At 44.7% G+C, this 19,492-nt stretch overlaps 1 protein-coding gene across 1 annotated transcript in view; it reads left to right on the plus strand.

Moving 5' to 3' along the window:
* LOC306805447 (dual specificity protein phosphatase 13B-like) overlaps positions 1 to 17,816 on the plus strand; it is a 28,341-nt gene extending 10,525 nt beyond the window's left edge. The window contains 5 exon segments of the mRNA XM_079313209.1: positions 189 to 217; positions 14,060 to 14,110; positions 14,113 to 14,254; positions 15,378 to 15,598; positions 16,713 to 17,816. Coding sequence (XP_079169335.1) covers positions 189 to 217; positions 14,060 to 14,110; positions 14,113 to 14,254; positions 15,378 to 15,598; positions 16,713 to 16,939 — 670 coding nt within the window. The 3' untranslated portion in view covers positions 16,940 to 17,816.
* Positions 17,817 to 19,492: the final 1,676 nt, after the last annotated feature.

Raw genomic sequence — 19,492 nt, forward strand, 5'->3', positions numbered from 1 at the left:
GCCAATTACCTCTTTGGCAATGGATTTGCACAGACCAATTAAGCACTGTAAGTGAAAGATTTTCAAGGGCAGAAATAATACTTAGGTCCATAACCTGACAGACTCACTTTGAAACATCTCTTTCCTGTGTATATAAAAAAAACCTGCCTTTGATAATTTTCTTTCTTTTTCCATTCTTGTTTTCACAGACAGCTTCTTTACCAAACTGAGGAAAACGGTGAGTGAACTAAAGCAGCATGACAAAATGCAAACAGTACAAAGGAAAAGCCATTCTTTTTAGAAAAGAGAAGCACAGCTTTATCAACCATACTTAGAGCTCAGATCTGAAGGACTTAGGAAGAGACACTGCATGAAACCATCCATCAGCCACAAAGGTGGCAAGTGGGGAATGGTAAGGCCCTGCACATGCTCTGTGCTGCAGCTCGAGAAAACCACTGTGTGCCCCTCTGTTGTTTAACCTGCCTTAAGTTTCTGCAAGAGACTGGTTACCTTATTATCCAGACATCAATAGAGACTGAAGATACACATTTACAAAGCCATAACCTTAGCTCTGTTCTCGCGGTTCTCTCTTTGGCCAGGATTTTGTCTTTATGTTCTCTGGGGACAGCAGGCTCACTCCTGTGCCAGAAGGCAGCACTCTTTCAGTTCCCTGCAAAGGGGGTGGTTGGTGCTGATAGATCCTGCTGTGAAAGCATGTGTAGCCACATAGAGCAGCTGTAAAGTCAAGATGCACCATCCTGCCTAGGGGAGATGTAACCAGGCAGAAGGCAAGGCTGCCTGTGTGCAAGGGGAGCTCTGTCACCATACCAGCACTTCTGAGAGCAGACAGAGTTTGAGTTTTTAATGAGAGAGATTTTGCCTGTCGTCACCCAGTCTGCAATCCATCAAGGGAATGGTTAAGCTAATAGAGGGACGAGATGAAGTTACTTGGTAATCACTATTGTTTATGACCCTAGAAAGGCACAAAATGGGACAGGCATGACAGATATCTTCATGGAAGAAGGAGGTGAGACAGACATTAAGTAAGTCAGGATAAGAAAAGCACCTCAGCTCTGTGACACATTTTTCTGTTCCAACAGTCAGCAACCACCTTCCTGTGCCTGACAGCCTCAGAAATAGAGAGAAAGGCCCAATTAAGCTCATGTAGCTATGGGACCCTGTATTTCAGATCAGATTAGATCTTTTGGGTTAAGACTGACCATCCAATCTCAGCTCTTACTTGTGGCAATAGTGAAAAGTGGCAGGAGGAGAGCAGAGATTAGTGCAGCCCTCTCAAGACCTCATCCAGCACTGTGAGTGTGATTATGTCACCTGTGCATGGGGTTTCTCCCTTCAGAGCTGACATGCACATGTGTTTGCTCCCTCTCAGGCATACACACCTTTCCCAACAGAACAAAATTAAAAACTCAGATCGAGTTTTTACCCAGTATAATAGAATAGAATAGAAAATCCCTTTACCCAGTAGAATAGAAATAGAAAATCCCTTCAACCCAGTGGTTTCAAATTCCTGGACAGCCCTGAATTTGTCTTTTCCTTGTGGATAAACTACCAGTGGTAAATGGTTTCTCACTATCATTTTTGCTAAAAAAGATAGCAAATTGACCCTTGCAGTTAATGCTTTAGTGTTGAAAGGGGAGGATTTTCCTTTCAAGCACCAAAGGGGAACGGGTGTCTAGAGAGTGTTGTTTTCCCTGCACACACTTTTCTACTAACACCTCAATGTGTAAAGGCTTGCTCACCTCATATCCAGAGCAGAATTAAGCATACCCTGGAGTTGTTTTGACTAGATGATCAGTTGCTGAAAGCCTGTCAAAAAGGGTCCAGGTTGCAGCATGTCCTGCATGAACTAAATTCAAAGTAATTTTGTGCTCAGTTTAACCTATTAATTTCAAGGAATGTTTAATCTACCTTTAAGTGGAGGTAGGACTCCATAACTCAGAGGTGGGCAGCCAAAGGGCAAAAGAAGGCTCCTGGATGCTGGCAGTGTTCTTGTGGTGCTGCCAGCAGCTACAGACCATCCATCACTTGTTTTCCTCACAAAATGAAGCTGCTAACCACAGAACCAAGCTGACACCAAAGTAATTTTACCAAAAGAAGCAATACAAGAAAGAACACCTTAAAAATCCAAGTAGGATCAGAATCTAGAGAGGAAAGGTGTGAAGGCACTGGGATCTGTGTTAGCATCATCTCAGGGTGTTCCTGTCCAGGTGATGGGCACCTGTATCATCACTTCTTTTCCCTCATCATCACAACAGTTGCAAGTTGCTTTAAGCATTTTGCCTTTGCTTCTTCACTATTGATGCCTTGTGATTCTCCTCCATGTTGCCACTGTGAAATGAATCTTGGTTCTTAGGGACAAATGTATGGCCAGCCTGGAAGGCAGATTCTGAATGTCTGGTGCCCATGTTATAGAATTCAGTATTTGGTAATGAGTAGTGTGGACACAGCATTCATAAGACAGGTGGAAAAAGACCCAAGGTTGGCTGAAGGGCTGGCAAGTTACTAATTCTCCATCAGGCCAGAACAGAGTTTAGAGGAAGCCAGCATAAGAAACAGGACAGTTGTATATCCTCCAGCTTTTGGCTTTCAACAGATTGGCTACTTCTTAAACCACTTGATACTTTTAATTAATACTTTTTAATTAACTCTTAATTACTACAGACTGAACAGAAGAACTGGTCCTAGCACAGAAGTCCCTAATTGCCCTCATGCCCCCAAAAGGCACTTTGCCTCCATCAGTTCCAAGGAGGTTAGCTCAGGCTGTGAAAAAAGAAAATGAGGGGTGAAGGCTGGGTAAGAAAGAAAGGTGAATGGATAGCTGAGGAGCAGGCTGGATGGTGAGGAGGAAGGCTGGATGGTGAGGAGGAAGGCTGGATGGTGAGGAGCAGGCTAGTGCTAGAGGAAGCTCTGGGGAGGCCACTGCCACCAGGCAGCATGACTGTCATGACCATGAGCTTTGTCCCCTCACCAGACGAACTGCAAATGCTACTGATGAATGTCCTGGATGTGTCAGTGAAGGAAGGGAAGGCCAGGCCAGGCCATGCTGGGAGCAATGGTGTGGCAGGGCCAGGGCCAGCCAGGTCTGCTCAGTGCTGCCATTCAGAATTAACTTCTACCAGTTAATGAGCTCCTGGTAATTGCCATCGACACACAATAATCTTTGTGAGTTTTCCACAGCTTTCTTTTATCTGTTAGAAGAGTGCTGGGGAACCACCCCACTGGCTGCTGAGGAGGAATGCCTTTGGATAAGTCAAAGCCCCCAGCGAGTCTGGTTGTGCTTTCCAAACCAATTTCTGTTCTTATAGAGAGTTTATTTCCTTTAAGAAAAGTATTTGAAGTGGAAGCAGCTGGAGAGAGAGCATGAGCAGCACAGACTCCTCTATCCCAGCCCTCTTGCAAAGCCCCAGCAGCTCCTGTGACATCCATTGCACAGAAGGGTCAGTTTTCCAGGAGGTCAGGCAGCAGGGACACTGATTTGACCCCACTGCCCAGCCCAGCAACACAGAGCAACCTGCTAGCACCCAGGCATGCCCTCCTGCCCTGCTGTCCCCTGTGTCTCCCACTCTTCCCAAAAGCCAGAGCAGTGTCCTCTAGCTTGGCTCTTTTTCTACTATGGCTGATGGAACAGGGAATGGGAAGAGAACCATATTTGGAAGAAGACAGTATAAAAGACTAAAATAATCATCCTGCTTTTTACTTTAGGCGAGTGCATTATGTCTTGGACTGGTTTGTACAACACATTTTGCCAGCAGAAAAAAAAACCAAACAGGCCAAACAGGAAAAAAAGAGCAATGTCACAGGCTTTTCTTACACAGGAAACCTGCACAGGAAAGGATACGGTGTAGATATTTTGATGTATACATCCAGGTCAATACCAATCGAATTAATTCCGTACTTTTCACATTTTTCTTCCATCCAACATGCACAGTTTCTTGCACATTCTCCCTTTAAATGCCGGCCAGGAGTGTATTCCACCCTGCAATGACCATCGCTGTGTATTTTTAAATTCCCCAACATTGTTTTTTCCTGCCATCTTGTGGCAGCAGGAAAAATCACAGCGTTTCACTAGCAGCAGCACAGCCCGCTGGCCTAAGACAAGGGTTGTCAGTAAAAGTCTAATCTATAACTAGATTAGGTGGCATCATTGCAAAAAACTACAGCCCCTCTTGCGTATTTAAAAGCTTGACTAATTCATCCAGCTGCACTAGTTGATCTTGTAGTGGGGTTTCTTTGGTTATCCCAGAGCAAAGTGTCTGTTTTGTAGACCTTGTGTTTTCTGCTGTCTATACAGAGCAAAAGGAGAGTTGCATAACAGTTGAGACTTTATTATGTTATGATGACTTTATCAAGTGAACCCTAAATATTTTGAAAAGGTTCCTTTTTGCCAGTGTTGCTCTTGGTCTTCATAGCTCCTTAACAAAGCCATCTTTGTTTCCTATCAAACCATAGGAAGATCTTGTCTGATAGGCATGTAAAGCTTTTCCTTTTACTGTAACCACTGTTGGTGCCTGGTCTCTCAATGTAAACACCACAAAACCTGTCCAAACATGCTGCACTGTTTGCTTAATTCTAAACCAAAATGTTGTCATTATTTTATTTAAAATGCATATAGGATTCATATAAGACTGAATCTAGGCTCCTGGGTTTTTTTCCTCTTCTCCTGCAATTGCACAGAGGGTTTTTGAAAATGAATACTTTTGATCCTAACTCTCCTGCCACAATAGCTCTTCCCCATATAGCTGAGGTAAAAATACAAAAATTACCTATGATAATTTTTAAAAATTCAAAAATAACAAAATGCCAGTATTTCCCCTTAAAATAAACACAAAATTCAGAGCAGTAAGAAAAAACTAGCCACTACTTATTAAGAAAATTTCCAGCCTGCAAAGAGAGTGTAAATAAAAGCTCTTCAAAGCTTTGCTCATTTTCACAAGCACCTGCAAAAATGACAGCTTGGGATGCCAGGCACAGGAGAGAAAGGATGTTAGTGCTATTTATAGCTCACGGGTGGCTCCCATTGCCATTGCACCTGAGAATGTCGCAGTCCTTAATGCATTCCTGCTGGCAGCAACTTTCTCAAGCAGAGGACAGCCTTCCCAAGGCTGTGCTGGAGGCACAGAGGTTTGCTTTGGGAAAACAGACCATTACATTTGCGGTGTGTTCCCAAACTGTCTGCTGTAAAACACCTGCAGCAGTCACAACCTCCAGCAAGGACATGTCCTCGCTCCTTCCTTCTACCTGTGCTCAGCCCTCCCTCTTGGGAGCCCTGAGGCTGCAGCTTTGCTGGAGGCTCTTCTCCCCTCCATCTCCTTACCTACCAGCCTTGCCATCCATCTACAGTCCTCACCAAGGCAGAGCATGAAACACAATTAGAAAAACAACAGCATAAAACCCAGCAAGATAAAGTGAAAGGTAGTCTCCAAAAACTTGCTGGCACAAAACAACCCTTGCTTTTGCCCTGCCTGAGCAACTGAAAGGCTCACACAGCCTCAGTCTCAGAGTGGGGCAGCACCGTGCTGCCTGCTTCTCACAGCAGGGCCAGGCAGGGAAACTCCTTCCCAGTGGCCCTGGGATTGGCCATTCCATGGAGCAGCAGCACATCCTCACTGCCCTTGACCCCTCACTCCTCAGTCTGGAGAGCACCTGTGTGCTTTGCCCACAGCCCCTCATGAGGCAGTAACTACTTCACTCTGATTTACCTGGCACCCTGGTACCAGGGAGCTGCAACAGGAAAACCCCTCACGGTTTTATTTCTTCAAATTTAAGGTAAGAAATTAGGACCAAATACTCATCAGACACATAATCTAAAGATGTAAGAGACAGGAAATCCCAGTTCTATGTCTTAATACCTCTTTTTAGTTATTCTCATATGTTCATCAGAGGTCAATTCCTTTGTGACACATGATCACTCTCCTTAAAAGATGACTTAATCAGAATCAAACAATGATTTTAAAGTCAGCACTTGAAAAAAAAAAAATCTAAAGAAAAAACATCCCACTCTGCCCCAACAGAGCTAAGAATGTCTCTGGAAAGCTCTATGATATGCCTGAAAAACTCAGGTGCCAAAATAGATCTTCCACTGTAGAGTTTTGAAGTTTGCTCTTGATTCCATAGCAAAGAATTTGTACAGCTTTGTCAACCTTAGAAAAAGGTGCCTTTTTTGTATGTACCCTTTTAAGAAAGGCAAAGCAAGGAGAGCACTTCACTGCTTATGTTAAAAGTGCAGGGAGAGACAACTCAAAGCTACCCCTGCCAAACTACTGAGGAATATCAAAACCACTTTCTCATGCCTTCAAATATTCTGAAATCTTGCAAACTTGACAGCATTGTCAATTTTATATTGACATCAGCAGTCAGATAAAAATCATTTGAGGAGTAAATCAAGGAGATGAAAAAAACCCCTTTAATCCACAGTCACTCAAATCCATACTGCCTACAGAAGTGTGAGTGCTTTGGAGCCCTTTTTAATAGCAGTATATTAACATCCTTGTTTGTCTTTCCTGAAGCTTGCAAGACATTATTTCTCTCTCTCAGTCTGGCCTCTTTGACACCGTTTTTATCAGAACTGCCCATAACTTACACCTATCGACAGCCTGTGACACCAATGGAGTCTTGGCACAGCACTGGCTGTGACAGCACTCACTGAACTGTTATCAATATCAAGGTCATTTTGTTTTTCTCGCTCTCACTGCAGCTGCAGCTCCTCTGCCCTCAGGGCATGAGCTGCCCAAGAAAGCTTTCTGCCTAAGCTCCTCCACAGCCTCTCTGTTCCATTACTGGCGTTATATAAGATTAGAGGGAAGTTTCTACTATTAGAAGCAGTTAGCTGCATGGTGATTGTGTGCTCCCCTGATTACAGCATACAGCACAGTTATGGCTGCTGGCAGCAGGACCTAAGACTAGACAATTTTAATTCCGGCAGAAGCATGAGCGCAGTTGAGATGCATCAAAACAATCAGTAGTTTGGGGGGCCTTGAATACCTAACTGTGGTACCCCAGACAGCAACACCCCAGAGGAGAAATAAAGGGGAAAGCATCACCCTAGGCTCGTCAGATATCCACAGACAGTCGAAAATTGTGCTAGGAGCCTGTGGAGGGCAGCGCTGTCTTGCTGGGGATGGTTCATTCCATAGCTCAGAGATGCCAGCTGCTAAGGTAATACTTCTTTTTTTATCTCTTTTGAATTTGAAAGCTGCAGATGTAAAAACTGGCGTCATGCCATGGCTATGATCTGTCACTGCCAGCAGGACTCCCCACTTTTCCAACCAGTGCCTCCATTTTTAAGCCATCCTTTCCTGCAGCCTTAGCCCTGTGCGTGGGCGAGTGCTTCTTCCTAGGCTTCGTGACTCAAATAGGAGGGTTGGGGGAGGCAGGAGGGGGGCAACACAAAGGTTCTCCCCTCTTGGAATGACAAGAATTTTGGGAAAATATGTGCAGATCTATTACATTGCAAAGAAGAGGAAATGCTCTCCAGGAATGCTTCTGTAAGGTAGTACCCTCTCCCCAAAAATTAGCAAGGCACAGGTGAAGGTCACCCCACTGAGCTCAGCAAGCTGTGCCCCTCCTGGGGGCTTGCCATGCCCAAGGACAGCAGTGGCTGTGTGATCTGGAATGGGGCTGCTGGGAGGCCTCACTGGGGCTCCCTGCCTCACTTGGGGCCCCTCTGAGCCGAGATGCTTGAGCTGAGCTGAGCTAAGCTGAGGTGCTTGGGCTCCACTTCCACCTGCATGCCTGTGCCTGGTCATGCACCTCCCTGTCTTCCCACTTCACCTGGGGCCTGTCTCACCACCAGGAGCTCTCATGGCTATCCAAACCCTGCCTGAGGCTGACTGCTCGTGTCTGTCATGCCCTGTGATTGCTCCCTCTACTGAAATGGCCTTGTGCACCCTTGCCATCCCCAGGTGGGCACAGCTCCTGTGGGGCAGCAGCAGCCCCTGCAGCCCCATGGGCAGCCCTGCGCAGGAACAGGAGAGCTCACAGAAGAAGGAACCTTTAGCTTTCCAGCCCAGCTCAGGCTCCTTGCAAGCAGAAGTTGGTACCTTCCAGCACAGTCAGGAGAAGCGCAGAGGGCCCCATCATAAATGCACAAGGTCGGATGTGAATGGAGATGTCAGGAGGGGAACCAAGCAGTGAAGAGGTATGAAGACTCACATTTTTTTCCACCCTGTAAAACACAGTTGCCAGTGTAGGGTGAGGGGCATCTGCAATCTGAGCTGGGCTGGGCTGAGGGGTAAGCCTTGGAGGAGGCTTGGAGAGCTGCTCCTGCTCTTTCCTGTCACTGTGGTTAAAGGGCGGTTGTGTTTTCCAGAACCCTGGATCTGGCATCTTTCCCAGGTAGTAAATTCTCTTAAAAACTGAACCAAACAGAGCTTTAATTCTGCTTTTCTCTTCATCCCAAAATAATGGCAATAGCATTTATACACTGCTGCATTGAGCACATACCCTCACTGAGGCTGAGGGACTGATTCTGCTTTCCATTATTCAGGGACACTGCCTCTGGTGAGGTGGATCAGAGTTTGAACAGTGAGCTGGAGCAATGAACTTCTACTATTCCCTGCTGTTTGACTGTGGGCAAAATAAAAGGCCATAATATATGATACAGTCAGCCAAGAAAGCAATATTGCTCTGCCATGTGCACAGTCTACACCAAGACAAGTCCAGGATCTCATTTCTAAATTCCCATAGGTACCTCATTTAAACCATCAGCCATAACCTGCTTCTCATTTTCAATACCACTTGGTATTAGAGCTGCAGTGAAACACTGGTGAGAGATTCTAATTCCTGCAAACAAGCCCCTGTAGGCTTGCAAGGAAAACAGAGAGTTCCCCTCTCAGTTGCCTGCTAGGTTCCCATCTGGCTGTTTTAACTTTGCTATTGCTTTTAAATGTGCCTGTTTCTGCACACGAAGCTTTCAGCTCTACCTCAAGAGACTCCTGGGTTCTCTTAGTGTCAGATTCTGACCAAAGTGTAGAGACACAGACTGGGTCTTCTTAACAAAAAGGAAGATCGCATTTCACATTACAGTATCTAAAAGATTAATTCCACTAACCTGATCATTTCCTTGTGAAACATACTTCTTTCCATCTGGAATTTTCCATCAGGAGAACAAAGCACCATAGTGTTGCACACTACCCGAGAGAAATGAGCAAGGAGTGTAAAAGATGAGTGCAGAGATGCTTGCTAAGAGAAAAGAGAAGAAAAATCATCATTTTCAAATGCAACAAGATGCTGCTTTTTAATTTTTTTTTCCCCCTTCCACATGGATTTTATTCTGGCCCCATGCTTTGGTATTTTGAGCCATTTAGTTTGTTAATTTTTTGTTACAGGGAATTTAGGATGTTTGGCTGCAGGAGGTTTCTGCATCATGTTATTGGTAGGTGGTGTTTGTGCTATTGTAGTAACCACAGGCCCTGCTGTGCCTGAGGCTCTCAATAATCTCATGTAAGGACTTGTTACTGAAAGACACCTGTCCCCATCTGGGCTATCAGCATAACCACAGCAGAGGTCTGCCAGCCAGGAAGGTGCTAGCAAAAGGAAAAGAGGAAAGATGGTTGGAGTCCAACTAATGCCCTGCCAGACTCCTCTTGGGATTCCAGACATTAATTTAATCTCTCTACAGCTTAGTTCCATCTTGAGGAGACAAGGGAACACCATGGCAAAATGGCAGGAGGCCCTGTTACAGAACTGAAAATTTGGGCCAGGAAAATAGGTGGCTACTCAGTCTGTGTTCATTTCTAGATAAATAAAATGTACTTTTCTCAACCAGGAACAAGCGATTTTATCTTGTTGTAATGTTTCAATATGTTTTATGCAATGCAGGAGAACAAATTCCACAACAAAGTAACTGAATAGAAAAATGGAAATGGTAAGGTTTTTTTTGAAATAACAAAATTAACTATTTCATATCTACAACATTGGAGTGTTTGTGTTTTTACCCCCAAAACTTTGCCGTGTTTTTTCCCACTGGAATCTGCAAATGCAACACAAATCTGTTAAATGCTGTGGGCAATTTAAGTCACTGGGGGTTTGTGTGGGTTTTTTCTTTTTCTTTTTGCCAGTGATGATCAATAGAAAATGGCAAATGTTTCCACCATAGAGAAAGAAAGGAAAAAAAAAACAACCCCAATAAACCAAAACTCAAACTAAAAAGCTTTGCAAACTGTAGTATTCAAGTGGCTGAACAATACTGGGGAGATACAAAGCTTTACTAGGTTGATGTAAACAAGGTGCTGGCATGACTGGGTCCCTCAGGAGCTGCACCCAGCTGCATGCAAACAGCAAGGAGTCACCCATAGCCACTCCTGGGTGCTCCCTGCAGCCAGGCAATGACACCCACAGACACCTCCAGCCTGGACCTCCAGGGCAACTCCTGGACCAATGGGGAAACCCAGGCTCCACAGCCCAGAGAGGGATCCAAGCTGGCCCTGGCCATTTGGGATGTACCCCAGTACTCCAGGTGTTTGGGAAACGATGCAGAATGACAAGACAGTTTTAGAGCTTGTGTGCTACCTTGTATTTTGTGGATTGCCATTAAAATCTCTGTCTGCCTCAAAAGTCTCTCAATAGGTTGAATTTTTTTTTGCTACTGTTGTATTACTTCTAGGCAGAAAAAAAATGGAAAGGAAAGAGGAAAGGAAAGAGGAAAGGAAAGAGGAAAGGAAAGAGGAAAGGAAGAGGAAAGGAAAGAGGAAAGGAAAGAGGAAAGGAAAGAGGAAAGGAAAGAGGAAAGGAAAGAGGAAAGGAAAGAGGAAAGGAAAGAGGAAAGGAAAGAGGAAAGGAAAGAGGAAAGGAAAGAGGAAAGGAAAGAGGAAAGGAAAGAGGAAAGGAAAGAGGAAAGGAAAGAGGAAAGGAAAGAGGAAAGGAAAGAGGAAGGAAAGAGGAAAGGAAAGAGGAAAGGAAAGAGGAAAGGAAAGAGGAAAGGAAAGAGGAAAGGAAAGAGGAAAGGAAAGAGGAAAGGAAAGGAAAGGAAAGGAAAGGAAAGGAAAGGAAAGGAAAGGAAAGGAAAGGAAAGGAAAGGAAAGGAAAGGAAAGGAAAGGAAAGGAAAGGAAAGGAAAGGAAAGGAAAGGAAAGGAAAGGAAAGGAAAGGAAAGGAAAGGAAAGGAAAAGGAAAGGAAAAGGAAAGGAAAGGAAGGAAGGAAAGGAAAGGAAAGGAAAGGAAAGGAAAGGAAAGGAAAGGAAAGGAAAGGAAAGGAAAGGAAAGGAAAGGAAAGGAAAACCTTGAAAGTGACCTGTAAGACAGAAATTTTTCCCTCAGGTACAGGGATTCCTGCCCTCCTGCTGTCACTGACTGCTTCCAACTAGAGCAGCTTCTGGAAGCCACCCAGACGGAGAAGCTTAGAGAAATGTAATCAGTGGCAGCACTTCTGCTACCTCTGCAGTATCTTAAAGTAGAAGGTGGGGGGAGACCTTCACGAAAGTCCCTGGCCTTCAATTAAAAAATTCATATTGCTTTCCTCATTAGTCCAATGATCTGCTATAGCTATTTCCATGCCTACCCTGATGGCCCTTCAGAGCAATCCAATTTCAAGGCCAATGCAGATCAGGTGGGAGCAGTGTTCTGGGGAGGAGCTATTCTTGTGTTGACACAAGGAGCTCACTTATCTGACATTAGGCATGTGAATAAAACAATGTTGGCACACTTTTTGGAAAGAGGACTGCTCTATGAAAGGGAGCTCTGTTGCAAAGCATTTCCCTGGTTGCAAAGGCCAGAGTCACCTGTGAAGTGTCACTGGCACCAAAATTACTCAGTTCTGGGAGAACTTCCTCAAAGTCAGGTCTTGAACTAGAGGCTGCACAATCTAATTCTCTTTGCTCATCATCTCCATTACTGTAACTAACTGAGAGGCTATAATAGAAGTTTAAAGCAGCAGGGTCTAGGAGAAGTGAAAGTTTGGTATCCATCTTCTCCACAACTTCAGTCCTTAAGCATTTGCAGCAACTCAGAATCAGCCACACTCCTTGAAAATGAGCCTGTAGTCCTATGAATCTCCTGATGTAGAAGCTGTATTATCTTATTCTTGATTTTCTTTTACTGTTTCAGCTTAACGTTCTGTGTCGGTGAAAGTACAAACAGGTCATCATGAAGATGCTGGCAGTAGCTCTTGAGCACAGGGCATGACTTTCACAAGGCAGTAAAACTTGTAGGGCAATGCACAGTATCTGTTTCTGTGCTATTCTTCATGCTAATCTGGGCTAGGATTGCACAACATACTGCTTTACCAAAGCTCTTGAACTTATATTATATGACCTGAAAAATCCATAGGCTTTTATCTCTATATTTCTCTCTACTTCCCTGCAGTTCCTTTCCTCCATCATTAAAAGTAAAACCAGTCTTTTTTTTTCCTATGCCTCCCATCATTTTTATTGTGCTTTTCATATCTTGCTTATTAAGTAGTTACCCTAGGGAGACTTCTTTCTTATTGGAACATACAAAAAGCTATAACTGCACTTAACATTTGTGGGGAGGAGGAGGGAGGAAGGGGCAAAGGAAGCAAATTTAGACTGAGGTCACAGAAATATGTCTCACATCAATTCCACTTCTTTTTCTGCAAGCAAAAATATATTCTCCCTTGTTTTCTGCTTATTCCCCAAATCAGCTTACACTGTTAAAAATAACATATGTGGACAAAGTTGTTGTTTTAGGAGCAACATCCATATGGCTGCTGCTGCTGTGGGGCAGGGGACAGACCAGATGACTTCTGAAGGTCCCATCTGCACTTGTTTTCTAAAATTGCTGAGAAAATAAACCCAAACTTTAGATTTAGGAAATTAGGCATTAGAATGAAAGCTGATGCCATATCAGAATAAACACCATTTACCCTACTTTGGGAAGAGTTCTAGTGTGCTTTCCACACTGATTATGACTCTGGTAAGAACAAGGAACCAAACTAAGCTCATGAATATTTTCAGGGGCAAGAACAGTAATTCAGGATAATGAGATACAGGCAGCAGAGATGTTCCTAAAGTCTCAGAGAAGGGACTGCTTAGAAGTCTTGATCTTGACTGAGCTTTGCTTCCAGCTGAACCATCTGGCCTGGGATTGCTGGGTCTAAACCAGCAAACAGAATTGCAAAAGGGCTGCCCATATTCCATGGCATGATTTGTGAGGGTTCACAGGTCTGTGATCTCACAGACCTGTGAGGGAGCCCTAGATGGGATTCTCAACAGGACAACAATACCAGAACTTTTAGCACTATAATTTTGAAAACACTCTTTTTTCTCACATCCTGGGTAAGTACCCTGTCCCTCAGACAAGAGAAATGGCCCCTCTCTGGAGGGAAGTAGCTATCACATTATTTATACAAAGTGGAACAGCTCCCAGAGGAGAGATTGACACAAGCACAAGAATACCAGTATAGCTAAGAATCCAGGGATATTCAACTGAAAGAGAACAAACTAGCTCAAATTCTCTCAATTTATCTTTCTATACATACAGACATATATATATATATATATATATATATATAAATGCTTATATATATGCATGTGAAAATCCTTTCCTATGTATACATGTATGTATACATGTAGGTGTGTTTAAACACATCACCATAAACAAAATGAAATTGTACCTACATACTGTTTATATGGGAGTACACATACAGATGGCTCTCACATATACATCCTATGATTTTCACCTTGGCCCTAGAAGGTTTGTAAGTATAAGTCAGTTTAATCATGCATTCAGAAACTTCTGGTTTTAGCTAATCAGAATTAAGCATACACAGCTACTCTGGTAGCTCTTCAACAAAAAGAGAAACTGTACCTCTGCCTACAAGGGTCATCCAGTCTGCATTCAGGTGCAGATGTTCTTTACCAATAGTGTTACTTGACAAGAAATTAAATCACATTATCTTATGGTGCTTTCTCTGGGGAGAAATTACATGCCAGTAGAGTCCTACCCCTGAGTCAGTCCTGCTCTCTGGATGCTTTTAGCAACACCTGGGGGCCCTGCTGCACAGACTAGTTCTAATAATGTAATCCTATTTGAAGGGTAATGAACAGGTCAACTTTCTGGGGAATAGTATTTCTGTACAAAAATTTCCTTTCAATTCATTTCAGAAAAGCTGTCTCTGATACAGCTTGAGTGCATGCAAGGGAGAAGAAGATGCCTCACACCAGAAACTCTTCATGTCTGACTAGCAGCACTTCCTATGAAACACCAGCACTACCAGATCTCCAGCAGCTCCTGTGGCTCAGAGGAGGCTCTGATAATCATGTGGACCAAGTCTGGCCAAATATCTACCTGGGAGATGCGTAAGAACATATGGTCCTATTGTTGTGCTGTTACTAGTCCCTGGGAGGAGGAGGAGGAGGAAGAGGAGGAAAGGGTGTGGTACCCTGGGGAGCAGCTTTTGGGTCTTCAGGAAAGTTTTTGGGATACAGGCTTCCAAAATTGATGAGGTAAAGAGCTTGCTGTCAAGAAAAACATGACATGCAAAATGGTGACTTACTCATAGCATATCTGACTTGGTTTTCTATATTCTTTGAGTCACCATGCATTTTACAGAGTAAAAATTATTTATATTCTAGACTAAAGTCCTCAAAGAACCTATGACAAACTGATGTCAATTCTGAGATGCATTATGTGGCCTGGAAACTGCTCTAAGGCAGCAGACAAGACGCCAGTAGCCCTAACGCTCAAATAGGGGTAGCAAGATTAAGACCCAGAAGGAAGAATTGTCTAATAGTGATCTTGACATTCCAAATCCAAGCTTTCCTTCACAGATGATAAAATTGAAAATATCAAACAGTAATTTTCATGCAAATACCTTATTCTTGTGACCAATAATATTTATTGGTATTTCCTTCAAATTGGATTGCTGCAGATTATCCAGATTATTAGCTCATTTTTCCCAGCTCCTCCTTCTCATGAATATATCAGTTAAGGTTCAGAATTTTGTAGAATGCCTATAGTCCTAGTTTATGGTGGGAAGTGGGGTTCACCTAGCTGGTGAACACAATGCATCCATTTCATGTCCAAATTGGGAACAAGGTGCTCCTGTACGTGGGTGAGTTCTCACTCTTGAGACCAGGCACACTATCAAAGAGAGATTAGCTCCAAAAGTTCCTAAACAAATATTTAAGGAAAATCTTGACCACTTCCTACAGTAAGCCACATTCCCAGGGATTAACTGCTGGGAGGCATTTGCTTAACTGACAGTATCCCACTGGCAAGTGTGTGCTCCTGCTGCTCTCCATACCTCCATATCACATTTTTCATGCACAAAGCACTATGTGCTTCTTGAAATTTGCTCCTCTTTAAGCAGGATGCAGTTCCTGCATCCTTCCACAGTGGGAGCAGGCACTAACTTTAAACCATGCTATTTTTGCAGAATGTTAGGAGCGTTGCCAATGTGCCCTTCATGTCTTTCAACAGGTGGGCTGCTAGGAGCAAAACTACACTTCAAAGCCTCAACATTACTCATATCCTTAATGCAGCAGATGGACCATATAGCATCAACACAGGAGCCAAATATTATGCAGATCTGCAAATAGAGTACTATGGAGTAGAAGCATTTGATGATCCTTCCTTCAATTTAAGTACCTTCTTCTATGATGCTGCCAATTTCATAGGCAAGGCCTTAAACTCTCCAGGAGGTAAGAGAGAAGCAAAAATAAGCTTTGGGTGGATATTTCAACACAAGCCAAATGGCTTTTCATTGCAGTAACAGGCATCAACAGAGCTCAGAATCAGCATATGGTTCAAGGCAGCACATGCAGAACCACTGAGCAGAGGATGGAGAAGGGTGCCTATGCCATGTGCTGCAGAGAAGGTGGCTGTGCCAGGTCCCCAGGAATTGCAGAAGACTGGCTGCCCCCATCACAGCATGGTGGAAAGAAGGGCAAGCTCTGGGAGGGTAGAGGGCAGCACAGGGGTCATGGCACAGTAGATGCTGCCCCATAGGCCCATCCTGTAGGAATCAGCAGGATCTGTGTGCTTCCACACATCCCTCCCAGCCCTCACACACTGACAGGGGCTCCAGCTGGGGATCCTGCCCTGCAGGCTGCTCCTGCTCCCTGTGGGAGAAGTGGCACTTCAGTGCTGGCTCAAATGCTTCACACGCTCAAGTACTTCACAGAATTGGAGCTTTATTCAGCCTGTCTATTAAGCTAGAGAAGCAGCAGAAGTTAATGAACTAAGTCAAAAACTACGAGCCTGACCTGCAGCCTGCTGAATTTTTGTCAGCACAGTTTGGATTATGGCCTAGTTATCATAATTTCCATTTGTTCCAGAGTTTGCTCTGACTCTAACTGGCTGCAGAATCTGCTGCTTTCACTGGAGTGCTTTATTAAATCCTCAGTTATAGCTCACACTGGGCTGCTGAGATACAGTAAATTACAACTCCATTTTTATAGGCAGACTATCCCACAGAGTTTGTGGGACTTGCCAGTGATCACAGTCAGGGCTGGGCCAAATTTTTCTGCCAAACTTGTTTTTTTTTTCCACAGAAAATGATACCGACAAGTTTAGTCATAGAAAGCTTCTCCTTCCACAGAAAATTCCAACTATTTCAATCTTATTAGATGCAGGAGGTCAGCATGGAATACCACCTTGCCTGAGAGGTGATCTTCCCGAAAGCATGAAGATCCACTAATTGTCACCATGGCTTTCTTAATTTGCTTCTGCTATTTTTTTTTCTCCTCCCTTTGTCTTTCCCACTTTGGAAATGCTAAAGCACACTCACCTTGCTGTGCCTTTTTGTTTGTGCAGGTAAGGTGTTTGTTCATTGTGCCATGGGAGTGAGCCGCTCAGCAACTTTAGTGCTTGCCTTTTTAATGATCCATGAGAACATGACACTGGTGGATGCTCTGAAGACAGTGAGTGCTCACAGAAACATCTGCCCAAATTCGGGGTTCCTCAGCCAGCTCCGGGACTTGGACATTAAACTGAATGAAGAGAGGAAAGGAACCAGAGCATCTGCTACCAAATGCCTGTAAGAGAGCATTGCTGAAAGAAAGAGGACAAAATCTTGTTTGAGTTGCCTGTATATCTTATAGATGAACTGCATTTATAAATTTAGTACACAAGTTTATGAGACACCAGGGCACATGTTATTAATAAAAAATAGATTTTGCTTGATCTTTCCATTTTGCAAAGACTTCCTAGATTTATATTTATGATTGGTTGTATATTCTATCCTCCACTCTCCACCTTAAAACAGTGCTGTCTGCTAGCTTAAAAGAAAAAAAAAAAAAAAAAGAAAAAAAGAGAGAGAGATCAGGTTCCACTTCAGAAATAGCTGTGTTTCAGCAACTAGTGAAGCTCATATCACTTTATGAAGTGTTAGGCTATTTGAGGTGAAAGATGCCATATTATTTATGCTACAGTAATGCTTAGAAGTTTTCTTATGAACCCGTCCCCCACCTCTTCACTCTCTGTATCTCAGAGGGTTTGTATTTTGAGACTTGGATCTGGCACTGGTTAGTTCTTGATTTTACAATTGGTGGAGCTCCTGAGTTGGGGTAAGAGGCAATTTAAAGGCAGAGCAGCTGGGAAGCAACATAAGCCACTCTAGGAAATTATTCCAGGTATCTCTGCAGGCTTTCCTTTTGGCTGTTGATCAGAGCTTTTTTTCCCCCATGAAAATACATTTCCTTGAGAGGGCATTCAAATATTGTTCCTCTTCCATACTAAAAATCATCCAGGAAGTGCTGCAGAAAATGCTTCTAAAGAAGAAGGTGGGTTCCCAGCTAACGCTGGTGCAGGAAAATATTTGACAGAGTTAACGTATCCCAAATTTGTCTGTAAGTTCAAAATTATATAACTTCTGATTTTCTTTCCCAAAAATAAAAGGTTACTAACATTGCAACATCATATTCTGTGGCTTTTGCTTTTGTGAGGTGGACTGAAGTGAAAACTGAAGACACACAGGAATGGCAAGGGAGGTGTTGACAGGCATCAGGCTTTCATCTTTGTGTCTCTGGGCCACCATAAGAGCACTCAATAGCTACTGTCATCTGATGGATCAGTGCTGCCTGGAAACTATGTGAAGCACATCTGGCTTTCGGGTTCCCAGCGGACAAGCATTTGCAGCACAAAGCCAGCTCCAAAGCCAGCCGGGGATGGCAGCTTGTATTCCTAGTACCAAACTCAGGAATGCAGAGGCATGAATACTCCCCACTATGTGAGCTGGCTACTCAAAAACAGCACAGCAACAAGAGAAAACATTCCTTGCTGTCTCCAGGATTGTCTACAAGGTTAATTTCTGCCTTCAGGACAGGCAACTCAGCACCTTTTATAATGCTCTTAGGTGATGCCTACATCTGCTCTGTGTGCCAGACTATAGCAATCTGAGCACAAAGCAGAGTATTTGGCACTGAGGACCTGATCATCACAGCAAGGATGTCTCAGGGGGTTTTACTTTGAACTAACACTATAGAGTGGACATCCCCAAGCAGCAGTAGAGCAGTACCAGAACGCTTCTTTGCTTTAGTTGCCTGCATGAGGAAACCTCCTCATGAGCTCCAGGGCTGCTTTGCAAATACAAAAAAACCTCAGCAAATTAAAAGTATGCTTCAGACTCGAATCAAAATTGAATACTCATGTTTCCATTACCAATTAAATCTGACAAAGTGATTCAAACTTTCAGAACAAGTCAGGGAAACACCCCCCCCCCCCCCAGTGGATCTGTCTACAGAGATGCCCCCAGCCTCAAGCAGAACCGCATTTTCTTATCCTTCCCCCTCTAGGAAGCAAGGACGAGGTCAACCAGCCGTTTTCGGGCTGAAGCAAAGGGCAGAGCTGAGGAGTCAGTGGTGTTACTAGAGCACATGCACATTAAATACATTTCACAGGATACAAACTTACCGCTCTTTTAAAACACTGATTGGCACAACTAGAAATCTGCAACTAGAAATCTACAAATATTGTAAACACAGCACAGTAACACAGAGAATGCAGCTTCTCGGTTTGCGATGTGTGGCGCGGGGTTTTTCTCCCGAAGGCGATTCCCGCATCCCATCCCGCATCCATCCCGCATCCCGCACCCATCCCGGCGCTGCTCTCCGCCCGGCCCCGCGCGCGGCTCCGGCTGCCGCCGCCAGGTGGCGCGGGCGGCGCGGCGCGGGCGGCGCCCCCGGCCGGGCGGGAGGGTCCCGGCAGGATCCTGGAGGGGCCGCGCCGGGCGCTGCCACCCGGCCCCGAGCCCCGGGCCCGGCTTGCCCGCTTTGTTCCGAATTCGGATCAAACCCCGGGGGAACCGGGGCAGACGATGCGGGGGCTGTGCTCGGGAACGCTCTCGCCCTGTTCGCCGCCTGGCAGGCTCGGGCACAGCAGGGCCGGACCCGGCTGCCCTCACACGGGCTAAGGCCAGCCATTGCCAGCTGGGCTGAGCCGCAGCTCCCCGCAGGAGCAGCTGTGGCACCCCCGGCTGGCGGGGCAGCCCTCAGGCCCGGTGTCCCGACCCCCCCAGGCCCCGTGCCCGGCACCGCCCGCGCCCCCGGGCGGTCACAGCCGCTGGCACCGCCTGGGCACCGGCTCCTGCCCAGCTC

Source organism: Erithacus rubecula, assembly GCF_903797595.1.
Source record: "Erithacus rubecula genome assembly, chromosome: 9".
NCBI classification, from domain to species: domain Eukaryota; kingdom Metazoa; phylum Chordata; class Aves; order Passeriformes; family Muscicapidae; genus Erithacus; species Erithacus rubecula.